The sequence below is a fragment of the Pholis gunnellus genome (assembly GCF_910591455.1).
Source record: "Pholis gunnellus genome assembly, chromosome: 10".
Taxonomy (NCBI): domain Eukaryota; kingdom Metazoa; phylum Chordata; class Actinopteri; order Perciformes; family Pholidae; genus Pholis; species Pholis gunnellus.
The window spans coordinates 7,450,407-7,473,448 of record NC_136537.1 but is presented as its reverse complement, the minus strand read 5'-3'; the positions used below and the strand labels follow the sequence as shown (position 1 = coordinate 7,473,448).

At 46.7% G+C, this 23,042-nt stretch overlaps 2 protein-coding genes across 2 annotated transcripts; one reads left to right on the top strand and one right to left on the bottom strand.

Annotated features, from left to right (window-relative positions):
- Window positions 1-2,646: 2,646 nt before the first annotated feature.
- Window positions 2,647-6,655, bottom strand: LOC306702558 (terminal nucleotidyltransferase 5C-like; the record flags this gene model as incomplete). The annotated part of the gene is made up of 3 exons (XM_079168198.1): window positions 2,647-3,234; window positions 5,725-6,024; window positions 6,350-6,655. 3 exons carry the CDS (start codon window positions 6,653-6,655, stop codon window positions 2,647-2,649), a joined length of 1,194 nt encoding a protein of 397 aa, XP_079024324.1.
- A 5,152-nt stretch (window positions 6,656-11,807) lies between these two features.
- Window positions 11,808-13,857, top strand: LOC306702119 (charged multivesicular body protein 1b-like; the record flags this gene model as incomplete). Its single annotated transcript, XM_079167632.1, has 6 exons — window positions 11,808-11,867; window positions 12,753-12,821; window positions 12,916-13,023; window positions 13,178-13,221; window positions 13,393-13,465; window positions 13,733-13,857. 6 exons carry the CDS (start codon window positions 11,808-11,810, stop codon window positions 13,778-13,780), a joined length of 402 nt encoding a protein of 133 aa, XP_079023758.1. The 3' UTR covers window positions 13,781-13,857.
- Window positions 13,858-23,042: the final 9,185 nt, after the last annotated feature.

The following is a 23,042-nucleotide window of genomic DNA, read 5'->3' as shown; positions in this document are numbered from 1 at the left end:
CCCCTGCTCCTCTCTCCTCGCTTTATCTATACCCCCCCCTCCCCCTCTCACTCTCTGTCCGTTGCTTTATGTCTCCCCCTCAACTCTCTCCATCCACCTCTCTCTCCCTCTCCACTATCTTTCCTTCATTTCACCCACCTCTTTTCTCTCTCTCTCTCTCTCTCTCTCTCTCTCTCTCTCTGTCTCTCTCTCTAACTCTCTCTCCATTGTGCTTTGTTTGTTTTTTATCTCTCACCCCCTCATTTCGGTGTGTGGGTCTTCCCTGTCTTCCGTCATGCTCTCCGCCCGCGCTCACCGTGCTTCCCGTCTCTGTCTCTATGGAACCCCCCCCCCCCCCCCATGGAGTGGACAAGAGTGGCTCAGAGGTCTGCGAGACGCTGATACAGACCCTATTAGATCACACGCTCTCCTCCTCTCCCTGCGAGCCACACGCTTCCAAGCTTGTGTGTGTAAATAGATGATGTGTGACTGTGCCAAGTATACCTGCCATCAAACGAGTCCCCCCCCCCCCCCATCTGCGGAAAGAGACACCCCCGTCTCCCCTAGTGCCCATGACTTATCAGTGGCTGTGAAGTGGGAGGAAAAGATGGAGGCAGTGTGGGAGTAAGGAGGGAGCCCTATTGTTTCATTATACGAGGCCTCTTCAATTACTCGGCAGAGAAGGGGACCACCTGATGCCGCCTCTGCACATATATATTCCCATCTGAAGCGGACGCACGCACACACACACACACACACGCGCGCACACACGCACACACACACACTCTCTCTCCCCCCCCCTCCTCACGCACACACACACACTCTCTCTCCCCCCCCCCTCCTCCCCCTGGTCTAGCGTTTCAGGCTCACACCTCGCACCCTGTCCTCTCCTCACATTTACACGTTGTTGAGGCTGCTGTGTTGCGTAGACCGTGCGTCATTCGGGTCCAAACGCATCTGAAGGACAGTTGATTTGTGATAAGAGGCCTCTCACAGACATCATTTCACAGCTTTTGGGTGGCTCTCCTGGGCACCAGCGTGATTTGACGGTCACGCTTAAGTGGATCATTGCAGAGCGCAATCATAGGGAATGTACGTAAGCAGGTGTGGGGTGTGTGTGTGTGTGTGTGTGTGGTGGTGGTGGTGGTGGTGGGGTCTTTGGAAATAATTCAACTTCTGAAGGTTTGTTGAGTTTCCCCTTTATTTTATCAAAACGTACATGAATAAACTACAACAAAGGACCACATTAAATAAGACATCAAAACGGGCAGCAATAACAGGGGTCAACAACTGAACACACACCCGACCCAGCCCCAGGCCCACCCCATTAACACCCCCAGTGCAGTGAGATAAAGACATGCCAATGATGTCTCACATTGAGGCACTTGATTTCCCTACCGAACCATCTTTGGTCAGAGTTGCTGTTGCGCGTCTTTGCACTGAGATTCAAACAGGTCTGAGGAGGATCTGAACTTGTTTGTATGTTGATTCTGACGGCGTGAATTTGAAGATGTCCCGTCAGTTTCAATGCAGTCCCTTCGTTTTAGACACAGCTGCGTCTGCCATGTTTGGAGATGACCCAAAGATGGTTGTAACCTGACCACCTCCACAGAGTAAACTTCAGCATTAAACAAATCAACACTAGATGGTACAGTACTTCACATGGTTACAGAAAGGACTTCACAAGGAGAAAGGAATCAATCACGACATCTTAACACAGTTTACCTGAAAACAATGCAGTGGATCCGCACACGATATACTGTCATCAATACGCTGTACAGTCTATTGCAAAGGCATTGTTGTTGGCATTTTTCTAGGAGCTAACCAGTCTGTTTAGTATTATCTTGGAAAGTCTTGCAAAAATAGATTGATTCTTATTAAATAAAAAGCCTTTGCTTTGACTTCAGGATGTGATCTATATATTTAGCTACTCATGCATTGTCTAACTTTGTATGCGTACAGTATACAGGGTTCGTTTGTATATGTGTTGAGCGTACGTGTGTTATGATGAAAGCACAGTACACACTGACTGGTCCCTAAGTATTCCCATGTACGTTTTTTTTGTTTAGTTATCAGAATACACCCCTTTCAGTAAAGGATTAACAAAGTTACATTAAACTGTTTAAGAAGCATAGTAGTCACACAGTATTTGGCAGTGAGAGAACAGTCCTAATTTATCCATGCACAATATAAACCACAGGCAGGGTCCACATTCTGAACAAACCCATTAAGAACAACACAGTAAGAACATGAAAAGAGTGTCCAAGAATTCAAGAACCTGGAAGTGTGAGTTTCATGTGTGTGTGTGTGTGTGTGTGTGTGTGTGTGTGTGTGTGTGTGTGTGTGAATGTCAACAGCACAGCTGGTTTCCCGTGGAGACCAAAGGGCTATGACTCATGCAGTGCATAAAGCATTTTCTGGAATTTTAACAATAACGGAAGAATTATTATTTTCCCACAAAGCGCAGATAATTACATATAATCATATTAGAACCTTACAGAGTACTCGGGGAGTTTACTGTAAAAACCCACTCAATCCCACCCCCATAGGTCTATTATAGACCAAACAGTTTATCCCTGGATTATATTTCCATTCACCAGCTCTTTCCTCGTGAAAAGCACCTTCTTTTTGCTTCGATTGTGTGTTTTGCGTGATTACGTGTGTGTTTTAGACCAGTCCAGTCTGTGTGTGCAGGTGTAAGGGGTACGGTTGGTAAAGCAGAGTTGATCCCCCTTGGGGGATGAAGTAGCTGCAGTAGCTGGGCTCTGCTAAATAGGGGGCACTGGGATCAGCCAGGTACGGGGCTGGCTGGTAGAAGCAGGTCACATGGTCTGTGTTGGGGATAATGTTCTGCTCTCCTAGAACCTTCAGCGCCAGCACCGTGATCATGTTCAGGGTCTGACGCCGCTCGTGTCCCATCAGACACACGGTGCTGTCGTCGACCACGCGACGCAGCGTCATCAGGTACTGGTACTTGCTTCTCTCCTCGCCGATAAAGTGGTTCTTCAAGTAGGACAGGATCTTCCTCTGCTGCTCCTGCACGTCAGGGAAATCGATGAAAAAGCGCGAGCACATGTAGCGCTCCAGTGTCTTTATCTGAGTCTCGCTGGCTGGTCGGTAGTCCCTGACCAACAGGTTGCTGTATTTCAGCAAGCCACCACCTCGGATCTCCTCGGGGTTTCTGGTGGCGATTAGCCGGTAGCGCAGGTGGTCCATGGCTGCCTCAAAGTCACCATACATGCTCTCTGCCAGGACCTCGACAGCAGGGACCGAGTCAGAAGCCGGGGGAGCAAAGCTCTGTTCAGGCATGACTGCGGTCACCTTAGGGGCCTCTTTGTTCTCAGGCACAGAGCTGAATGCCTCGTCGGCTTTTGGAGGGGTCGATTCCCCTGGGCCTTCAGACTGAGAGTGAGGCAGCACATGTGTGGTGGAGCTCGGGATTGTGATTGGAAACGAGACGGGCTCTGCAACCTGAGGCAATGAAGAGATGTGATCTTGCTCCTTTTTATCCTCCAACTGTACTTGAGGAATTCCTGGCTGAGGGGAGGACTCTTTAATCTGTTCCTCACTGTCTGTGTTCACTATCAAAGGCTCCATGTCTGAAGATACCTGAGGTACAAGGTCCTCTGACTCCACCGGCGGAGTGAGGCAGAGGAGGGGAGGGCTGAGGCACGGGGAAGGGGGGCTAAGACAGAGCGGAGTAGGGCTGAGGCTACGCATAGGAGGGGTGAGGTAAGGAGGTGAGCTGAGGCCGGAGGAGGTCGGGCTGAAACTCAGGGGCGGAGAGCTAATACTGGTAGCAGGGCTGACGGTGTTCAGCAGCGTGGACGAGAGGCAGTGAGGGGGTGGGGTCAGACATTGGGGAGGGCTGAAGCTGGGGGGCGAGGGAGTGAAGCAGGGAGGGGAGAGACTCAGCACAGGAGGGGATAGACAGGAAACACGGGGGCTCGCATGGTGAGGAGAGGTGGGTGAACTAAGCGTGGTCTCTTGCGGGCTGCCGGTTGGCTGATTCAAGTCCACCGTGTTCCTCCCCGGTTCCATGTTCTCATCTTCATCACTGAGCTCAACTTCTGAGGTAAGTGCAGGTACTAGGGTGTTTGAGCCGGACGCATCGGTGCGTGGAGCTAACCCGTCCGCAGAGTCAAGAGGCTCTGATGCAGGGACGGTTTCGCTAGGGGGGGGCTGGCTTTGCTCGTCACAAGCCACATGTGTAGACAGTGTCTCTTTCAGGCTCTGAAGACTTGTCTCACACAAACTCTCCGTGATTAGCTGAGGGGACGAGGGCTCTTGAGATAAACCAGACACCGGATCCACAGCAGAGGTGGAGATCATATCAGGGGCTGGATCAGGAGCTGAGGTAAGGTCTAGGTTACAGGAAGGGGTCGGTTCAGACCCAGGGTTTGTTTTAGCAGAGATGCTGAATGTTGGGGCAGTTGTTGGGTCTGAACTGGGAGCTGTTGGCTTTGGGTCAAAATCCATCTCAGGTTCAGGGCTCGGGCAGGGGTTAGGATCTAGACAAGGTGCTAGGACAGGTTCGCTTTCAGAGACTGGACTGGGATTGGGGCTTACCTTCCTACACATCCTCCGAGGGGGTTTGGGAGAGGAGTGTTTGAGCACCACCATGCTAGATAGTCTCTCTGAGGTCTTACAAGAGGAAGAGGAGGAGGAGGTCTTTTTGTCAGAAACAAGGCCGGGTGGTCCAGGTAAAATATCCTGAGTATCTGGAGGGCTGTCGGCATCAAGGGTTTCATCTGCGTATAATGTGCCGTGAGTCTCCAGTGTATCTTGTGTGCCAGCGGGCTCAGTGTTGTAAAGTGTAAGCGACATGAAAGAGGTGGAGCAGGAACAATCGATACCCTGTGTGTCTTCTACGTCTTTTGCTTCTGATTCCAAAATCTCTTCTGTCATCTCACTTCTTTCTGTGTCATTTATTCTCTCTGCTCGCTCGCCGATGTCTGTTTCTACTTTTCTTTCATCTGCCAACTGTGTCTCTTTCTTTACGTGTGAAGACGTGCTAGAGTCTGCAGCAGTAACATATTGTGTTTTATCTTCGTCATCGCTCCTCTGATCCTCACTGAAGCACTCGGAGGAGTCTGTACTGTGACACTCTTCTGGCAGGTTCAGAGACTCCGTCTCAGTTTCGTTTGAGGTTTCCGGCGGTTCGGACTGCCCCGTCTGCTCTGTGAGTACTTTCTGTTCATCGGGGGGTTCTGTGTGGTTGGATTGTTCTTCCTTGACAGAGAGTGGTTTGGGATCTGAATGTGCCGTCTGTTGGTCATCGCCGGGCTGGGTTTGCTCCGACTGTTCTACCTTTGTCGAGCCTTCGGTCTCGTCCGGGAGCTCCGGCTCGTGTCTGAGCTCGATCTGACTTGGTGGATCAGCTTCCTCAGAGGTTTGTCTCTCTTCTGACGAAAGGTTTGGAGATGTCTGGTCAGAGAGGTCTGTCTCACTGAAGGTTTCTTTGTGTTCTGACGCTTCTTCCAGCTCCACTGGTGTTTTCGCTTGGTTGTCTTTTTCAACTTCACAGTGTTTTGTCTGGTTTGAATGTTCAGTTTCTTGTGAGAGTTCTGTCTGGGACTCCTTTTCGTGCACCTCATCTCTCTGATGTGTCTGGCTGATATGTGCCCCCTCTTTGCTGGACGAGTCTCTACCAGAGGACTTCTCTGTTTCTGGAGCAGTGGCCTGTTTGATCGGAGAGGGGGAGTCTTTATTCTGATTCTCTGCCGGCTGGCCCTTAAGATCGACAGTGCTATGTTTGTGCTGTGACTCCTGCTGCATGTAGGACTCCAGGAGACGATCCAGAATGATCTGGAAGGAGTCGACGCTGAACTCAAACTGCCGCCTCAGCGTGCTCACAAATTTGAGCTCCAGGTTTTTGCCACTGTTGTTTGAGAGGGAGATGAGGCTCCAGCGGTCGTGCTCGTTGAAGACCTTGACCATCTTCTGGACGTAGGCCTCCTTCATTGTGGAGCTGCTGATCCGCTCCCTGTTGACCCCAGCAGGCAGGCAATCCAGCAAGCAGCCCAGCACTGACTCCTTGATCACCTGGGAGGAGGAAAGGTCAACAACATGACAGCGACAACTAATGACTGCAACCTCGAATCATTGATGCATATAATGCAGCTAAAAAATATTGTAGCCAGGTCTATTGATTCATCCTAATGGTATAATGTTCTACAATTAAAGTTTGATTAGGAATGCAATAACATCATTATCAATAAAGCAACACACCCTAGAGGTAGGAGAGATTCACTGCTGTGCTCAACAGCAGGATGAATGCTGGTTAATGCAGGGGATTGAACTGATCTGCGCTGCTCTTATTACATCGACCTGCTTCATTCGTCCTAACCCAGCAGTACAGTGGTCATACCTGGAACTCCTCCTGACTGGGCAGCTCCACTCCAAAGATGATGTCCAGGTCCTTGTAGCTCGTTCCGTTGTCTCGGACGAGGACGTGGCTGGCCGTGGAGCCGTTCAGACGGATGTCTCTCACCGCGATCCCCTGCTGCTGCAGCCTGGCCCGCACGGCTATGATGATGTCTCGCGGACGCAGCTCCAACGTGGGGAAGTTCCCGCGGCCGTGGATTGGGACCGCCTCTGATAAAACCTGGTGGAGGACCTCCACCTGCTCAGCGTTCAGACTGTGGAACCGCTGATTGGATTTAGTTTCAGACATGCTGCTGCCCTGGAGGGAGGGAGGGAGGGAGGACGACAAAGAGAGTTTATTACAACTCCCATATAACTGTGCTATGTGTTTAGCTCTCTCTCTCTCTCTCTCACACACACACACACACACACACACGCACACACACACACACACACACACACACACACACACACACACACACACACACACACACACACACACACACACACACACTTAGCACCATTCTCTCACACTCATGTGCACACTCCCTGCCAGTCTGCTGTCTGCAAATCACAGCTTGGCTGACAGCTTTTCCACAATGCTAATGTAACTGCTGTGTTGACAAGCGGACACATGGAGCGATCCACGTATGTGCTTTGCATAAATAGTCTTTCACTGCTCAAACCAGATCACAACAAATTAAGAGGGCGAGTTTCACAAAAATCACCGAATCTGAAACATTTTATTATTCACCACCCAACACTTATATCACATCTCTTGGTCCCTTTCTTTGCGGTCCATCGCAGTCACATCTGATTTGATTCTTTTGAAAAACACACACGTAATGACAATAAATAATGTACTTATAATATAAGATTATAATACTAATAATAGTATGTATTGTTAATACACTAACATGATGATAATAATCATTATAATGACTTGTAAAGGAAGCGTAAATCTTTGTTTATTGATTGTTTCCACCAGAGGAGCAAGGGTTAAGCTGAATGAGTCATCACCAGCAGACTGCATTAATCACACCAACGTCCCTAATTAAAGACACACATCTGTTTTTGTGCGTGCGTGCAGCACATGATTTGTATGCATTGCAAACAAAGACAGACATTTGCGTGAGTGCACATTGGCGTTTGTATAACACCTTTTGTAAACTGTGAAACAAATTGGAACAAAGTGGGATTTAATATCAGGCAATTATTGTTTGTTTGGCTTTCACATGCGTAATCCTCCTGGCAGTTATACGCACGCAGCCTTCGCCCTCCAGACTCCATCAATCAATCTCCTGCAAACTGGACACATTTTCCAATAAGCCAAACAACATTTGCCTAACCAAGTCAGTCAGAGGAGTCACTGTTCTATGATTGAGCGTGTGTTAGTGGGGCGCATGTACAAGTGTTTTCAGGGAGTGAGTGCTTGTGCTCCGTGGTTCACAGCAGCCCATTATGATCTATTGTTTGCCTTAATCAATACATGTCAGTCAGTGCTGCAGCTGAATGCTGCTGATTGCTATGATTTGTCAATACCAGCAGGGTAAACATTGGGAAACTAATGAGCAGTAATGGGATGCTTTCTGGTCGCAGTTTGTCAGACACCAGAGAGCTATACTCCGTAATAACCACAAACTATCTATTACAGGGAGGGATTTTTTTTTTTTTTAATCTTCTAATCCATGTCGCACGCAATTCAACAACTGCTGAAGAGTAGCACTTTACTCCGTAGCATCTGTGAAGCTACAAAACGCAACCTCTCTGATCACTGGGGGGGGGGGGGGGGGGGGGAGAACTGAGTGTGCTTACCAGAAGACAAAGAAGTTGAGTCTGAGAACACGAAGCTCCTCAAAATCTGCTGCGGATGAGACGTCTCTCAGTGCTACACCTTGTCATGGTGAACTTCAAGTTGCAAAAAGCAGTACATCATACGTCCAGAGCCAATAAACACAGTGAGGTGTTGACACATGGTCCTATGAAACAATGTGATGAGGAGGCAGAGAGACACTGCGGGACTGTTTTCCAGCTACACACACACACACACACACACACCCCTCCCCTTTCGCACTCTTCTGCAAACTTGCAGCCTGAGTGACTCATCCAGGCGTATCGGCTCAGCTCGCACATAATCTATGGCCACTGAGAAGCCAACACATACGACTACGGAGAGTCTCATATGCGCGGGACTGAATCTAAAACAGACACATATGCTCTGTAAAGTAACATCTTTAAGAATACAGGAAAATAAAGAAGCCTGTCCTGTGTAAAGAAAAGTCCAGATAAAGCCAGAATAGCCTTGTGTGTCCCTGACTTTTTTTAATGTATTTATTATACAGTGATATTGTGCTATGTATCTAAAAGAAATATTCTCTTCCATTCACTTGAACAGTCATGATCCAATGGACAACAGAAGGCAACAACTCAGTGTGTGTTGTGGTACAAAATGTGATTGCAATGTCTGCTGACCAGAAATGTTGTTTAAAATATGTATGAGTCTGTTCTTGTAAAATGTCACAAACCTGTGCCCTGAGAGTGCTGCTGTAAAAAATAATGGAAGTTGTTTCCCCATTAAAATAAACACCAACTGGAGGCTATCGTTGTGTTCTGTTTCACAGTCCACCGCTGCCTAAAAACTGTACTGGAACTGATCCAGAGCCCTGCTGGTCCTCACTTTAATCACCTCATCACGCACTTACACTCACTCCTCAGATACCAGGTGAGGGCAATTAACCGCAATTAAGTGCCCGGCAGGCTGAAGGGCAGACCTTCTGAGCACCAGGATTAAAAACACATTAAACACCGGCGTGTAAACTCCGTGCGGGCACACACACACACACAAAAAGTGAATGATCTAACTTCACGGAGGGTTCTTACCTGTTGCTGTGGCATTAGAGGGAGCGACTGGCTCCTGACGTGGCAGCAGAATCGAACCGTGGGTCTCCACCGAGCTTCAGGTCCGTTGAGCGTGGGTCTGTTTTGCTACCCTCTCCGGTTAGACTCGGTGCTGATGCGGCTCTGTCCCTCACGAGGCATGCGAGGCTAGAATCTGTGCGCGAGTTCATCCGGGCGCTGTCCAGGAGCTCGCGTGGTGCTGAAATGAAGACTGAAACGAGTCCTCGCGCTCTTGTTTTCTCTCTCCGGCCGCCCGGAGCGTAACGCAGTTTCCATAGCGACCTGCCGTCATTCAGTCATGACTGGGGAGTGTGTGTGTGTGTGTGTGTGTGTGTGTGTGAACACACAGAAGGACAACAATTAGGCTATGGGGAAGTTGTGTGTTGTGTTGGTGGCGCGGGGAGCGTTAACAAGTGTATTATTCAAATGTGTGTACATTTAGGAGTGAGGGAACTTTTAGCTAAAGCCTCAGACCTTAAAGAAGTAAACCGGCCGAATGTACGCGCACCGTGTTGTTTTGGGTCGAAACGGATACGTTTCACCTTAACGTTACAACATGGCTGGGGTTGAGGCTAGGACCTCTGTGTTTGTGTTATATAGCGAGCTCAAACGTGAACGTGCAGGATAGTTTTTTGGGGGAGCGTTTGTAAAAAAAAACACTTCTCATTCACTTCTTCACTCTGGCTCACGCACACATCCTTCTATCTGGTTCCGTGTCCACTCAGAGTATATATATATATATATATATACAAACAGTATGACTCATCCATGCTCCCTCCCCCTGACCCAGCCGTTAACCCCCCCCCCCCCCCCCCCCCTTCGGCTGGCCAGTGCACGCACACACCGGAACCTTCTTCTCTCTGGACAACCGATAATCCCTTTCCCCCTCATGCTGCATTTTCTTGCCGTCTGTTTCATCTCTTCCACATCAACTAACCCCCTCCCCTATATGTTCCATTATTTGTTCCCGTCAGCCCGCAGGCCAGTCCAAACGATACTCAAACAAATACAGATGTTACAACCACGTTAATACATCAAAAGTAAAGTAGAAAATAAACGTTGCATTAAAAGCGTCCAGGCACACAGCGAGTGTCTCGGTAGAAAAGGTCAATTTACTCCCTCACCGAGAAAAAAAAAAAAAAAGCACAAATTGCGTCACTAGACGTGTACCACAACCTACCGATACCGGGTACAAACTATTTTTAGCCTGGATGGAACTTGTCTGCTTTACACACGCGCGCCCCGTCCACCGCTCAAACGATCGTGACGTAGGAGGCGCGAGAACGCCATGCAAAATCGTGACCGTGTGACGACGGTGAAAGCAGGCAGCGGCGATTGAATTCAAAGAGGAAGGCACATCAAGATGGTTCACGTCTCACGGTGTAGCCACATGTCTATGGGTCCAGCCCATAAGGTTCCAGCCATCGTTACAGCAAAGCGACCCTGTAGTCTACGGACCACAAATCATATCACATATGGACGCACTTGTTTAGTAGTGTATTATTTATGTATAATAAACCCATAGGCCAGGTATATTATACAAAACGGATAAATATATGAAGGAACATTCGGGAATAGTTGCTGCACACATTTTCAAACGTTTAATAAGCGGTACACACATGTGTTTATTCCCTGAATACATTACAAAAGCTCTCCCAAAGGAAAACATGTTCAAACGACTACGAGACAGTCGTTTTGTCTTCAAGACAAATGCGATAACGTCACTGCCGCTCTACCCAACTGATTTTAAAGCGAATGCGGAAGTACGCAGAAGTGAAGCCTCTCGCCTCGCTACAGTGGCGAAGATACGATCGCCTGAAAAAACATCAAAACAAACTATTCTGGGTAATAATCTGTGCATAACCAGTCTGAGGGTTTGTCTCAGAGAGAGACCTGCATCATGTCGAAAATGGAGAGTATCCTTTCCTGCGTAGTATAAGATACATACCGTTAGATGTACAGTTGCCTAGCAGTAACGTTAGCTAGCCGAATGTGAGATGGCTTTGACAGCTAATCTTGTTATTCCCTAGCGTGCAACATCTGCCCAGTCATTCACTGATGAAGGAAAACATTGGTGTGCTTGCTAGCTCGCCTAACTAATTTCATGACTCTTTGGTTACATATTGAGTTACTCTTGTCTGCACTGATTTGGGTTGAATTAGCTCAATGTCCTGAAGTGATTCAGTTTATGCTCCTATATTATTGTAATTCAAGTGTATTACCGTTACTACATTAAACTACTCCTTGACCAGCCATGCAGAACACCTGTTCAACCTCAAGTTTGCTGCCAAGGAGCTGCAACGCAACTCCAAGAAATGTGATAAAGACGAAAGGGCAGAAAAGGCCAAAGTTAAGCAGGTTGGCTTATTAAATTGTGCATTTATCAGAGACCACGGCTTCAGGGACAAGCTGGGCTAAAGTGCAGCTGTACTCTGTATTAAGTTAGTGTATGTTCTCCTACTTCCTTTGAATCTCAGGCGATCCAGAAGGGCAATATGGAGGCAGCCAAGATCCACGCAGAGAATGCCATCCGTCAGAAGCACCAGTCCATTAACTTCTTGAGGATGAGTGCACGTGTGGACGCCGTGGCTTCTAGGGTCCAGACCGCTGTCACGATGAACCAGGTCAGGCTTGCAGGTCAATGGGTTGAGGAAGACTTGCCTTGCTTTGTGATGTTACGTAGCACAGCAGGTAAATGACAACTAGAGAGCCCCGTTGTAAAGATGTAGAAACCTCGTGGCGTTTACCTGATGCTACTGCAATAGGTGTTTGTATTCTCCAGGTGTTTCACGAAGTTTTCAAAGTTTTGAGAACTACATCTTATTTCAGGAGGTGAAGAGCTGCAGAGTAAACCCATATCAGGGTACACAGTCCAAAGTTGTCAAAACAAGTGCCATACAAAGGAGACGGGAGGGAGGGAAAGTGGGCAAAAAAGAAAAGGCTCGCAGACATGCGAACAAAAAGCCGACAATTACATGATGTCATTAGATGAGCTTCAGGCTTTAGGCTATTAGCGTCTTGCTCTTATGAGAGCCTCATTAAAAGACTCTAATTCAGGTTCACTATATCCGACAGGCATCATTTCATAGAATAGGACTTAATAGCGTCTATAGAAATGTGTGAGATGGTGTACAGCTGAAAAACACCTCTCTATGTTGTTGTAATACCGCTGCCTGTCTCATTAGACATGAACACAATAGCGCTGATAATAAACCCCTCTACCATAATTTGATCAACTATTGGCAAATTAGTTTTGAGACGATTTGTCCTTATTCAGGGTTGTCTTTGAGCTATTAGAGATGCTATGAGGAGGAGAGGTAGTCATGGTGTCTTGGTTAAAAAAGGTGAAAGTGACACCTAGTGGAAATATAAGTGTACAGCACTTCAAGCTTTGCTATGTCAACAGCTTCTCCCTGTCTGACTTCAAATACCTTCAAAAACCTATCAGGACCAGTACAAAATGAGACTTTATTTGATGTGGTGTTGTTGTTGTTGTTGTTTTTGCCCAGGTATCTAAATCCATGTCTGGAGTGGTCAAGTCTATGGAGTCCACACTGAAAAGTATGAACTTGGAGAAGGTAAAAAGAGTTGACTCGCCTACGTGAGCGCAGACAGACAAAAAAACGACTTGAAACTACATATGTTGGTTTGAGAGTTCCTCTTTCTCCACAGATCTCCTCGTTAATGGACAAGTTTGAGAACCAGTTTGAAACTCTTGACGTGCAGACGGCTCAGATGGAGGACACGATGGGCAACACCACCACTCTGACGACGCCTCAGGTGATGAGCACTGGCCTCGGGAATACACACACACACACACACACACACACACACACACACACACACACACACACACACACACACGTGGCTTGGTGTTAAGTGTCTGGCTGAATCCTCTAAACACATATTGTTGTTTGCTTGTGCCGGTCCCTAGAATGAAGTGGACACGCTGTTGCATGAGATGGCTGATGAAGCGGGGTGAGTAGACCTCCAAACAGTCTGGAAACTGGAATGACAAGAGCCGTAACTTTGATGGAGGAGAAACATAAATGCAGGGAATTAGAAGAAAAAAAACACACTGTACCTACTTGTTCAAATAGACAAACAAACCTTTAAAAAGAGACACTAAATGAATTTCTCTTTTTTAAGGTTGGATCTAAACCTGGAGCTTCCTGCAGGCGAGACTTCCTCCCTGGCTTCATCCGTGGCATCGACAGAGCAGGTAACACATCCACTCTTATTACCGTGTGGCAGGAAGTGTTTGAGTTGTTCCTCAAGATGTTTCGATACGTTTCCCATATGACGACTCACCACTGGAGTCCATTGTAATCAACATGATTCACCGCTGACCACGTCCGCTGTTTGTGACGGACATAACTACACACTTCGCCTCTCGAGCTATACAAAAGGGTTGAGTGACGCTCTGCATTTTCTAGAGCGCCCCCCCCCCCCTCACTGTTCTCACCTGTTTGGTTGTCGTCATCCACAGGACGAGCTCTCCCAGAGGCTGTCCAGGCTGCGAGACCAGGTGTCGTAGTGATGTCGGGGGGAAAAAATAACAAGATCGCGGAGGCGGGAGGAGAGCGGGGAGCGACAGAGCGGAGAGTAAACAACAACAAACAAAAAGGTGCCATGTGCCTGGAAGCTCCGCGTTCCAGGCTTGTTCTGTCGAGAGAAGTAAAGGAAGCCGTCTCGCAGCAGGGAAAGGGGCCGAGAGGGAGAGGCGGGATGTTTACAGCCCCGGCACTCGCTGCATCACACGCAGTCCTCCTTCCATAATAATGTTCATTTGCACACTCATATTTAACATTTATTCTGATAATTTATTAGCTCAGCATTAGGACACTATACTGTTCTGCCATGTTTCTTTATGTTTAAGGTGGCACACGTTGGATCTGAATGGGATTTTCTTTTTTTGTCTCGCAAATTGTTGAGGAAAAAAAAACACTACTTGTACTACTTAATAGCTAATATGCCGTTCCAAAGTGGGTATACACTGTATATAAAATGTAAAGAGCAATATTTATTTATTTATTTACTGCCTGCTTCACTGACCGATTTCTCAGAGCATGCTTGTGTTGCGACTGCTGTGTCCTACCTGACTGAGGATGTGTTGTTTGCTTGTGTTTTGGCTTTAGGCGCTGAAACTCAAACTTCTTGTTATTGTGTGGGGGGGGGATTATTGCTTTGGAGGAAGCTGGAATATGCTTGAGTTTTTCTGCATGTCGCAGTAAACGGCTCTAGCGGCTCACTTGTATGCAAAGACAGGGAGTCATTAAAAGAGTTTTCAACACGTTTTACCACGTTTTATTTTGTGTCAGTTTATAGCCGTGTTCTGGGCAAAGTATGCATCCCAGCATGCCTCTCTTTCCCTCCTTTTTCCATCTCACTGCCCCTCCTCTTTCTGTCCTCCAACAGGGAACAGATGAGAGGTCAAAGGTGTCACCTGTAGAGGAAGCGGCCCTCTGCCTCTCGCATGCCAGTGCCTCATTACACACACACACACGCACACACACACACACACACACACACACACACACACACACACACACACAGACTACACACACATACACACAGTTCAGCACATCCCAGGGGGGAAGGCGAGACTCAGCTGGGAGCCATTACAGGTGCTGTCCAAGCACACACACACACACACACACACACACATACATACACACGCACATCTATACATGAACAGCCCCGTAGCTGACGGGAGTCCTCCGGAGTGACACTCAGCCACCTCTGACCCCTTTTTGTGTCCTTCCTAATCATCATCAGCACGCACTTAACTGCATTCACAATCATCATCAGCTCCCCCAGACTGACACAAGTCTCCATTACGCACATGCTTCTTCGCGTCCTCGGTCGTTTGGAGTTATCCGAAAAAACACTGACCCCAGGTGATCCAACGGCTGTCAGTCATCTCTGCCAGGAGTTGGATCACCTGAAATTAAAATTCCACGTCCCTCTGCCGTCAGAGCCACAAAATCTGTTTGGTGAGTTTGGTTTCAAATCTATTTTTAACCCTTAAGTATGATTAAAGCCGGGAGAGTCGGTCACGGCCTATTTTTCTCTCCGCTGTGTGTGCAGAGATGCTTCCTCCAGATGTGCTGGAGTGAACGCTGCTCTTGGGGACGCCTGTGTTTATATATATATATATATATATATGTATGTGTGTGTGTGTGTGTGTGTGTGTGTGTGTGTGTGTGTGTGTGTGTGTGTGTCAGGTGTGGAGACCAAGTGGCTTTCCTCCAGTGCCTTCAACACCTCCTGGTCTGGGTTCCTAGAGGAGTGCTACTTGCTGACAGGCAGGGATCCGGTCGGCCGGTGGTCCCGTCCCTCTGTCTGCTTCTGCACGACGGGGGGAGAGCTGCTCACAGCCACACACACACAGCCACACACGCACACACACACACACACACACACGCTGGCGCTGCGAAAAAAGCTCTAATTGCAACAAGGGGGATTGGTCACGATGACTACATGATTCACACACAGGAAATGAAACGGTATGTCCAGACAGTTAAGTCATCAGCTGGGATTCAGCAGCAGAAAATACATGTTAAGGCCCAGATTTCTTTCTTGAGAAAAGAACAGAATATCTGCTTTACAGGTCAGTAATTTCCTGAAAAATTTCCAAGAGGTTTTCTAAAAATAAGTATGTGATGTGATGCTATAGTTAAAATAGAGGCTGTTCACCAGGAACACTTGTCTGTATTTATTTAAATTAATGAATGCATCATTGTCTGGCCGGACACGCAGAAATGTGAAATTTGTGTAAAAGAAAGCACACAATTAAACATGCAGGAAATAAAGAGTAAAGTTTCCTATAATAAATGCATAATGAATGAGAGTAGCGTTTTGAGCTGAAACAATACACAAAGTAGTGGGCTGACAGAAAAGTCATCGGCAAACTTTTATGAGAATTGAGTCGTCGTTTCAGAACATTTTTCAAGCAAAATCGATGAAATTCAAGAAAAACATTTTCCATTCCCAGCTTCTCACATGAGAGGATCCGCTGCTATTATTTGTCACATATGATTCTAAACTGAATGAAATAATAGATTTATTGAAAATGAAAATCATTTTCCCTGTAAGTTTTTACCAAATTACTTAAATCATTCCAGTAAACTTTTTTTGAAGTACTTACCTCCAAAATACACCAGATGTCCTTATGTGTCACAGATCTTGTTGATGCATATTTACTGTATGTCATAGGTTCAAACTGTGTTCTTCTAAAAGAAAAACACACATTTATAGTATCGTATATTTTAAAGGAATGTTGTATATTTTGATTCTTTGTGGGATACCTTTTAAAGTGTTTTTATTGTCACAATTCAACCCGTTTTTTGTTACAGTGGTGAGTGTCGACAGTGAAGAGACTCGCCGTCTATTTGTAATAGAAAACGTTCATATAATGTGGTAGCAGAGGCTCTCTTCCTCCCCTTGTCTTCTCTCTCCTCCTCGGCCTCCCATTTGAGATATTCAATTACGATGCATGAAGGGGTCAGGTCAAACGCAGGAAGCCGAGCTGATTGGTTCTACTCGGATATCGACGGGCATGTGTGACCAATCGCTGCTGCCCAGGGCTTTCCCCACTTTCCATCCGCTGCTGCAGCGTAGTGTGTGTGTGTGTCTAATCGTTCCAGCCCGAGGCGTTCCCCATGTTTCCACTCACCTCTTGACCATTGCTTCCTGTCAGATGTGTTAACGCTGCTTTTAATCAGTTTCACTGTCTCACTGCTCGCTCACATACACACACACGTGCCGACACAGCTGGCCCCATCCATCCCCGCTCTCCGCTTCATTAAGATTTAACCAATCTCCTGCTCACACACACACACACACACACACACACACACACACACACACACACACACACACACACACACACACACACCTGATCCTGCCACCCCTCCACTTGACCCTCACCTCACCCCGTCACCCGCCCTGATATCTCTTACAGTCAAACAACCCGCGAACATGGACATGCAGCCTAGTCTCTTGCTTCTTATTGAGGCTGTCTGCCAAGTCTCTGTGTCGACACACACGAACGCAGTGTGGACTATGTGCCCCCCTTCATTATTACATTAGGGTTCATCCCCCTCACATAGGCAACAAATAAGAGTTTCCATGTACTCTATGTGCTTCAAAACTGTAAAAACACGTTGTGCCTTTTGCTCTTTTCCTGGTTTGGCTCTCTGGAGTGCTCGTATTAGCTAAACTAGCCACTCAGCTAAAATGAGTTGCCCCGACAGCTATTCCAGTGACCCCTTTAATATTTAATTTAGCGCCACTATCAGGTCAAATTCTTTAATTGTCCAGCATACTAAACACCTCCAAAACTGATGGCGTTCCCACCAGCCCCCGCTTATCTTTGCAGCTAATGAGCAAATGTTAGCATGCTAACACACCAAACTAAGGTGGTGAAAATACCTGACAAACAACAGAGTGCTAGCATTGTTAGCATGTTTCTATGTGTTCTTTGTGATTATTGCATTCTACTTCACAACGATAAAGTATTTCATGTACAATTCATCTTTTGACATGTGATATCTTGTTTCATTTACCGTAAAACATTTGTTTTGCTGTATGTTAAAAATTAAAATAAGAAATAGTTCAATCATTGGTGGTCTTAACGTAACCTACAAACGCTCAGCCCTGTTATTTCAGATGAACGTGTGTACAGTGAGACTCACTTGGCTGTTTGTGTGAACTGATCCTGGGTTAGGCAGTGAAGTTGAAGGGGTTAATAAGGTGTCACTCTGTAGTTGTTGACAAGACGGCTGTCCTGATAATGAGAGAAACAGGGTGAGAAGAGATCTATTAATAGGATAAATACCTGTGGAATTACATTATTATTATACCAGTGGTTGGAGTGATCTGTTAGGAGTGTGCGTGTGTGTGTGTGTGTGTGTGTGTGGTGCATATGGTAAAACACTCTGCGGGCCTGCTGTTAGTCACACTCCTGCGTCTCAAATTGAATTAGCGTTGACAGCGCACAGCGCCAGCCGCGTGTATGTGTGTGTGTACCGGGGGCACTGGCTGTTGGCAAGCTCTGCGTGTGTGTGTGTGTGTGTGTGTGTGTGTGTGTGTGTGAAACAGAAGAGAAAGAGGGCCTTCCCCCCTGAAATCAATTTAGCGAGTATAAGTCTGTAGTTGTGGGGGTGAGGTGGGGGGCACATCCTGTGGAGGGCAGCCCAGACAGACAGCACCATCTGGGGCAGCAGGCGGGTCGACCCTGGGTTGAGACATGAAAGAAGCGGGGCAGGGATAAGAGGAGAGGAGAGTACAGGCCAGCGCTAAATCACTTTCTCCCTTCAGCCATCGTACCCTCACCCCAGCCCCCTCGCCTGCCATCCGATACATCAGCCACGGAGCATCATTCTCGCTCAATCACCCTCCATCCCCTTTTTTCCTTATCCCCCCCCCTCCCCCTCTCCCTCTCTGTATCCGTCCCAGGAGTGATAACCTGTCATACACAGGAAGCAAAAAGAGGTAAGAACAATCCATCCCTCTGTCAGAGATATAGGGGCAAAGAGAAAAAGAATATCTCACATCTCTTGTTCCAAAAGGGGTTGATTTATAGTTCCATATTTAATAAAAAACAATACCAGAAAGTGCTCTCTCTCTCTCTCACACACACGCACACACACACATACACGCACCTGTAGAAACCCCCTCAGGTCCATCAGACTGGAAGGAATTAGCACACACACACACACACACACACACACACACATACAGGGGGAGGGATGGGCCCTGTGTGATGGACAGCTAGGGTCAGAGTGTGCGTTGTGTTTGTTGGTCATAAGCTGAGTGCTGACAGCCCTCTTCCAGTCAGCCTGCACTCAAACACACACACACACACACACACGCACGCACACACACAGCTCCATTGATGACAAAACAATTGGCTGAACAAGACGCGCTGAAGAAAGTTAATGACATTAAGAGGCCGTGGTACGAGATGATCCATCATGTGACTATTTATGCAGCAGTAAATGCTGAGGATAGTATTGGCAGTGATGGAAGAATTAATCAGATCCTTTAATAAAGTAAAGGAGCAATACTACAATGTAAAATACTGCATCTCAAGCAAGAGTGTGTCAGTATTCTCAGCAAAAATGTACCCATCCAAACTAAATCTTTATTGTTCTAACTGTATCATTGGTATATTAGTATATATCATGACTACAGATGTATCACCATGCTAACATTTTAATGTTGCTGGTTGAAGCGAAGCTAACTATAAGACTTTTATATATACGTTATAGTTTTATTTATAACAATGCATCAGATTTGATGTGTTCATGTTCTTAAAACTGCTTCTGCAAAGTAACAGGTAACTATAGTATGGTATTTAGCTGCAGTACTGCAATTATTTACTTCAGTGAAAGGAGCAACACTCCAGTGTAGAACTACTCCACCACGAGTAAAGGTGCAGCAGTATTTGAATCAAAATCAAATTTATTGAAACATTAAAAAGGTGTCTTTCGAAATATGTTGATTTTGGATTTTTAAGGAAAATGATCTTACACTAAACACACATTTTAAGAACCCTTTGGATTATCGAAGAATTCAAGAATTGTTTCCCTGTCCACGGAAAGTACTCATTATTACGCCCCCTGTCTGTGGATATTATTATATATTATATATATTATTATATCATTATTGTTGATGCATTAACATGTAAGCCATACTTTAATATAGCTGGTTAAAATAGATCTCTTTTTCACAGATTTACATACTTTTGGTTGGTTTAATCCTAAACCAGTGCGTCATATTCTATAAACCAATCAAATGTTTTGCAGTAAATTCTGAATTTGAAAAGTAAAAAGTGCAATATTTCCCTTAAGTATAAAGCATCATAGCATTGAATATCCTTCAAACTGTTCTTAAGCACATCAAAGGTGCATATATAGTTACCCCCCCCCCCTTTAGTACGGCAGTGCTTTATTAATTACACACGTCCGAAACGAGTGAAAGTGCAAGAGCTGTTTGGGTCATTAACACTTTCTCTGAAGAATGGCACAGAGTGTGAGGCCTTGATGGAGCACTCAGAGGAAACCCCACAACACACAACACACACACACACACACACACACACACACACACACACACACACAGACACACAAACATTGCAGGCCAGGTGCCAGACCACATGTTAAAGCAGTTTGTCCCTCACTCATCTGACCTCTGCTCCCTGGCAGACAGGGGCCTGTCAGGGAGCACATGCCTATGCAACGCCCCAGTGACCCCTGTCTACACACACACACACACACACACACACACACACACACACACACACACACACACACACACACACACACACACACACACACACACACTCGTGGACATACTGCAAGCAGCATAGGGATACACACACACACACACACATACGCAAAAAAACAATGAAGATCCACCCAGGCTCCTGGTTCTGATCCTTTGTCCTGTGATCCAATGCTGGGAGACTTCTGATCACAATAGAGGACCAGCAGAGGATGTCTCTGAGATAAAAGGGAAACAGTGCTGGGTTGAGAAGGAGAGGAGAGGAGAGGAGAGGAGAGGAGAGGAGAGGAGAGGACTTTCCCTATCCAGGAGGCGAACAGCATGCCTGCTTGATAGCGCCGTAGAAGAGCGCTTAATCACTGTTAAACTGGCCTTGCTTTTCACATTACTCACTCGGGGTAATTCAATTTCAGCCACAGCTGGTTTCACTTTCAACTTTACAGCTGAGCTCAAGTCACGTCCCATAATCTGACCTGATAAATAACCAGCTTTTATTGAGTTTGCAGAGAAAACAGCGTCCAGTGTAAACCTTCGCGAGAGACTCGCTGAGCCAAATGCTGGAGGGCACGAAGCTGAACGGGCAAACAACTGTGTGTGTGTGTGTGTGTTTGTGTGCCGTCGTGTGTGTGTGTGTGTGTGTGTATATATCTGAGTGCTTGTGAGTGAGTGTATGGCAACTATTAATATTAGATAAGCGATGTGTGTGTGTGTGTGGCTTGTATGTTAATCTAATGAAGGCAGAGTATATTTACACGTCCTGACTCTCTGCCGAGCTTCTCCCCGGTTTCAGGATGCCATTTCACATGATTGGAAACAAATGACTCCAGGATCAAGTTTCTACACCTTCGCTGGCTGTCAATCACCGCGGAACGCTCCAGAGACGTCCCTCCCTTTGTTATTACAAAGTGGAATCGGCACAGTTTCCATGTTGTTTCTGCCGCCACCTTCAAGCGGATTAGGTTGACAAATTATCAGGCAAATTGTTTATGTGGCTGGACGAGCGGCGTGGTTAATCATCGACAGGCTGATAACGGGTTAACGTTTGGGTCTAACAAGTTCTCAAACACAGGTGAAGTTTGATAAGACAAGAAAAGACTACCATTAAATAAATAAAAGCTTGTTATATAAGAAATATATCCACAATGTCCCAAAATACAACTCGTTTAAAGCAATAGTTTGTGAAATCCTCGCATTCTTGACAATAGTTGGGTGAGAGGATTGATACTCTCATATATGGTTGTTGAATATAAAGCTACAGACAGGAGCTGGTTAGCTTAGCTTAGCATTGGCTCTGTCCAACAAAATCTCAAACCTCCCAGGCCGGTTTCCCCGTCTCCGGTCTTTATGCTAAGCTAAGCTAACTGGCTGTAGCTTCATATTAAAGACGTACAGTGTCGATCTTCTCATCTAGCTCTCAACAAGAAAGCCCAAAAAAAAAGCGTTTTCCATAATGTCAAACTATTTTATTTTTACTTGTAAAGGCTGCTGTAAGTTGAGTGAACCGAGCACCATTTGTACTGCTGAAAGAAGTGTGCAAAAGCTAATCTTCCAAACTCTATGTCAGTCACAGCGGAGTCGTATTTACACTCTGTTAATGACAGGTGCTCATGTTATTCTATGTAATGTGTGTTTCTGTGTTACTCTCCTGGAGAGCAGCAGGTGCAGAGGTCAACCCCCCCCCCCCCCCTCTTTGAAACCAATTAGTCCAATTGAGAGATCAGGAATTAGTTGGGAGTTTAAAATGATTGTCCCGCAAAGCCCAACATGGAAATGACAGACAGTATCAAGTAACCACCACAGATTATGTCCGTCTGCAGACAAAGGGCCGGCTGTTAGATAGCGGCGCACCTGACCGCTCGCTGAAACACGGGGGCCATCCCCGGCCTCCAGTTCCTCAATTGACTCCTTCCTGCTATTTCCACGTCCAGCGCAGCATTAGCTCGCCGCCACGCTCGACCCTGACAAGTAAATTGCTGTTTGGTTACGACCGTTTGTCGGGAAACAGGCCATTTCCCCCCGCTTTGCCTAAACCGCTGATCCTCGCTCTGCAGGGAGAGGGGGGAGGGAGGGAGGGAGGGTGCAGGGGGTTTTGAGTCTGAGCTGAAGGCAGGAATTATCACATCAGCGGCTGAACGGGCGTGCCCCCCTTTGGTATGGACTAAAACACCACCGCATTATGTTGGCCCACAGTAGGTTTTCACTCTCTGCTCCTCATGGCACACTGCTGCTCTGAAAAGCCGTCCACATGTCTCCACACAGCGGTGTTGATTTACTGTTGATCCTGGAACAATGTTACAACCGTGATTACAGTAATGATGACACGGCTGCGAGGAGCCTTCTGCTGGGCCTAATAAAGGCCTCTGACGAATAACCCTTTCACCTCCATGCGTCTCTGATTAGCGCCCTTATTGGTAATAAAGTGCAGGAGTGGAAAATGCCGGCTGAAACCTGGCAGCTGTTGCTCTTCCTCTTAAAATCACAGCGAGACGTGATGAGCTCATGTTATT